This window comes from Cystoisospora suis, assembly GCF_002600585.1.
Source record: "Cystoisospora suis strain Wien I chromosome Unknown contig_9077, whole genome shotgun sequence".
Lineage (NCBI taxonomy): Eukaryota > Apicomplexa > Conoidasida > Eucoccidiorida > Sarcocystidae > Cystoisospora > Cystoisospora suis.
In genome coordinates this window covers 3,422-7,515 of record NW_027161855.1, presented here as the reverse complement: position 1 = coordinate 7,515, position 4,094 = coordinate 3,422, and the positions used below count along the sequence as shown (strand labels likewise).

At 43.2% G+C, this 4,094-nt stretch overlaps 1 protein-coding gene across 1 annotated transcript in view; it reads left to right on the top strand.

Annotated features, from left to right (window-relative positions):
• Nucleotides 1-1,829: 1,829 nt before the first annotated feature.
• The window catches only part of CSUI_010966 (uncharacterized protein), a gene marked incomplete at its 3' end in the record, with an annotated part of 5,496 nt that continues 3,231 nt past the window's right edge, over nt 1,830-4,094 (top strand). The window contains exons 1-2 of the mRNA XM_068071067.1: nt 1,830-3,650; nt 3,863-3,922. Of these exons, the coding sequence (XP_067916956.1) occupies nt 3,453-3,650; nt 3,863-3,922 (258 nt within the window). The remainder of the gene's footprint in view (nt 3,651-3,862; nt 3,923-4,094) is intronic.

Here is a 4,094-nt window from a genome sequence, read left to right as displayed (position 1 = left end):
AAGAGAGAAAAGAAAAAGAAACCCTCGATAGTCTTTTGTGCTTTGCCTCCTAATATGAGAAACACGAACTATCACTTTAGACGAAATTCATGGATGTAAGAAAGAATAGAAATGGATCTTTCTCCTCTCATTCAGACTTCTTGCCGGACAGAGGAAATAAATACAAGAAAGAAAAGCCGAAGAAGACCTTCTTTTCCTGAGAGTATAGAGAGAAAGCTCGTTCACGCCCCCCAGTCTTTTCTTCGGCAGTAGGGACGGCTATCCCTTTAACTCCTTATCACGAGAGGGTACCTCGAAGGAAACACTATTCTAATGACCTCTACACATATGGATCTATCTGCATGTATGTATCTATGGTGATGTCCTCACGAGATATATATACATTGTGAAACATATCTCTCTCGAGGAGTTGGTCTACGACCATTTCCTCATAGGGAAGGAAAGACGTTTTCTGTTTTGCATCTCCTATGAAGAAGTGTAACGTTGTCTCTCCAGTTCCTGCCTCTACTCATCGCCGCGTGTCATACGGAAATTGGCAATGGTGTAGAGCAGAGACGTTAGAACAAGGATGCTTTTTACGTGAAGGGGTTTTTCAGGGGCTTTCTCTCTTCTAGGTGATGCTCTTGAGCTTTGTCCACTTGAGAGGTCAGAGCAATCCTGTAAAGAAGGTGAAGACGAGCAGTTCAATAGTTGGCGGTGTCTTCTCAGCTAAGAGAGTTCGTAGAGACCTCCGGACCGCAGGCACGTTATTTCAGAGATAAAATATACAGACAACACCTAACAAACCATTCAGGTGTACAGACATTCAAAAGAGTTTTACAGACACTGTATGCAGTTCACCTGTCATTCCACTAAACGGAGTGCAGGTGTATCTACAAGTGTCACTAACCAAGTGTATGTACACCTGACAGCACTCAGGTGTACATACACCTGGCAAGACCCAGGTGTGCAGACACATACACCTCAGTGTATCGAGGTGTCTAGGCACTGACAGATTCCAGGTGTATATACCTCTGAAAACAAGACCCCTCCCCTGTACCTACCCTTACCGGAAGCTCAGGCAGCTGATGGTCTGAGTGATAGAGAACTCTCTCCCTAGAAGACTACTGTAACCTCCGATATATTAGAGGGTTATGCAACAAGGAGGGTCTCTTCTAACATGGCAGGCATCATACTTTCATCGTCGGTAGTTCAATAGTCGAAGCGCGGATCCGGGGGGCAGTCGTCAGTCCCTGCGGGTTACACCAAACCAAAGACATCAGTCTCTGTATAGAGACGAACAGATACCGCCTCTCAAGTTGGACCCGACGCAGCTATCTATCTTCAATCTATCTATCTATCTCCCCCAGAGACCGAAGGAAGAGGCGCAGAGAGAAAGCGACTTGGTCATCTCGATGTTTTGGGTTTATGTGTGAAAGACGAGAGTATGGCGGTTCTTCCGCACAGTGACTGTCGAGGTAGAGAGGAGACCAAGCAACTGTCTCTGGCTGGAGTAAGGTCCCCCAAGGTTGAGAACACGAGGGGAAAAGAAGAAAGAGGGGGGAGAATAAGGGGGAGAAGAAGCGAGGGGGGGGATCAAAGGGAGAGAAGAAGAAGAGAGGAGGGAGAATAAGATGGGAGAAGGGAGAAGAAATGAACGATTCAGAAATAGGTGTGTGTGTGAGAGTAGAGCATGAAGCGATTCTTATCTTCCTGTTCTCTCAGCGGTGGCTTCTTATCTTGAAGTGATAAAGGCTTCTCATCTCCAACGCATCTTGTTCGAAACAACATCTCTTCTCTCTTCTTTTGTCGAATTCTATCTCTCTTTCTTCTTTTCTGTTTCAGGCGTCACCCCATTCAACTCACCCCCCTTCACACAAGAAGGCGGCGGTAGTTTATGTACACCGAAAGATAGATGTCTCTTCATCAACCTAGCTCTGCATGTAGAATCGACCTTGACGGCATCTTTCTTTTTTTCTTTCCTTCTGAAGTGTCTCTCCCTTCTCACTCTTAATTCCTGTGTGAAGAATAAGCTAGAGAAGTCAACTTCCATCTCATCCATCCACTCTTATCTTCTTCTCCGTTAGTTCTCTCTCTTTCGAGAAGAACAACGCCTCTTCACTCTTAGCGTAGTAGGGGGGAAGAAAGAAGGAGAGAAGAAGAGAGGGAAGTATGAAGGAAGAAGCTTTCTCTTCTCTCTTTCTTTTCTTCTTCTTCTTCATATTCTCCCCGTCTTTTTGGCGAAGGGGGTAAAAGAATTTCTGGAGCATCGTAAACGTTCCTCATTCTCATCACGATCCCGATTCATCTATCAATCAGGAGAAAGCAACAGAACCAACATCTACGCTTCTTTTTCTTTATCTACTTTTCTTCTTCTTCTTTCTATTCTAGTTCGGTGGCTTCACATACACCTCCTTCATTCTTTCCTTTCGATCTTCTTCTTCTTTTTCTCTCCGTTCTCTTCTTGCCAACGGCGCTTCTTTTCCTTTTTCTTCATCCGTCCATCAAGACCAGCAAGAAGAGGCCGGTCTGCACTTCTCTTCTCTCTTCCTCTCTCTTCTCTCTTCCTTTTCTATTCCAATGTATGAAGATATTTACGATATCTTCTCTCTAAGGAAGACTGCTTGAGTGAAGAGCCCTACGGAACTATGGGGTGGATCATTTCTATCTTCTTCTTCTCCTCCTCCCTCTCTTCTCTCTCTTTCTCTCTCTAGCTCACTGTGGCCGCCATCTTCTTCTCTTTGCTTCCTATCAAGCTTGTTCGTCTGTTTAACAAGCGAGAGAAAGAGGGCTTACCTATCCCCTCGTATATCATTTCTTGCTCTTCTCTTACGAGGTGTCTGTCTTTCGCGGGGGTGGAGATTTCTATGCACAGACATTCAACGAAGTGAATAGGGAGAGACAGAGAAAGAGACACATACCTACACAATAGAGATGCAGAAAGATGTGTATACATATGTCTGATATGAAGAAGAAGAAGGTCTTTCTGATAAGAAAAGAGACTTCAATGAAAGATCCCGATCATCCATCGTCTTCTCGATGTCACTATGTGCACAGACATATGCAGACGGGATAGGTGATATACACATCTCTTAGATATACATCTATATCTATACATAGTCATTTCTCTGTACATATATAGACATGTAGAGGTATGTTGACGTATAGATATAGACGCGTCTACTCTCGTTTGAATGGAAATAAGGATGGACTTTGACTTTGCATGTTTCACTTAACTTCTCTCTCTACACACTACTGTCACTATATCTCGCTGTCCTACCTATATATCTATCTATCTCTCTTTTCTCTCTCTCTCTCTCTCTCTTTGGTCTTCTTCAGAAATCTATGTGTTCTTTTCTTTCGTCATATGTTGGTCTTTCTTTTCCCCATTTTTTCTTTTTCTTCTTCTTCCTCTTCTCTTCTGTTTTCTCTTCCTCTCTTACCTTTTCTTCTTCTTCTTCTTCAATCTCACCATGAGGTTCGTCCGGCCTAGGATGAGATCGTCGAGTAAAGATGACAGAAAGATTTCAAATAGTCCAACTACCCCTACTAACGCATATGCAAAGAAAGACACTTTAGGGGGGTGTAAGAGAAGGACGAGAGAGGAGGCTCAGGACCCTCCTATGTGGGACGTCGAAAAGATAATTAGATGCGAGAAACGTGACGGAGTTGTAAGTCTCTCTTTATCTCTCTCTGTCTCTGTCTCTGTCTCTGTCTCTCTCTCTCTCTCTTGTGTACAGTATATCTATTGTCTTCGTCTACTACCCATTATACTCCGTTCTTTCTCTCTCTCTCTGTATCCTTATATATGTATACATACAGGTGTATATGCTATTTATGTCGTTTCTTTCTCTTTCTTTTTCTCTTTTTTGTGTGTCTGTAGTATAAGTGGTTTGTGAAGTGGGCAGGATATTCCGACGCCGAGAATACATGGGAACCTCAGGTAAGAAGAAGAAGAAGGCAGGCACACACGAATAAGAATAAGAATAGCAATAGAGATAATAGCACTTCTAGAAGAAGAAAAGGAAGAGGCAGTGCTACCGCAATCCATACAAGAGAGAAAGAGATAGATAAATAGATAAATAGATAGGGGATAAATAGATAGACAGATAGAT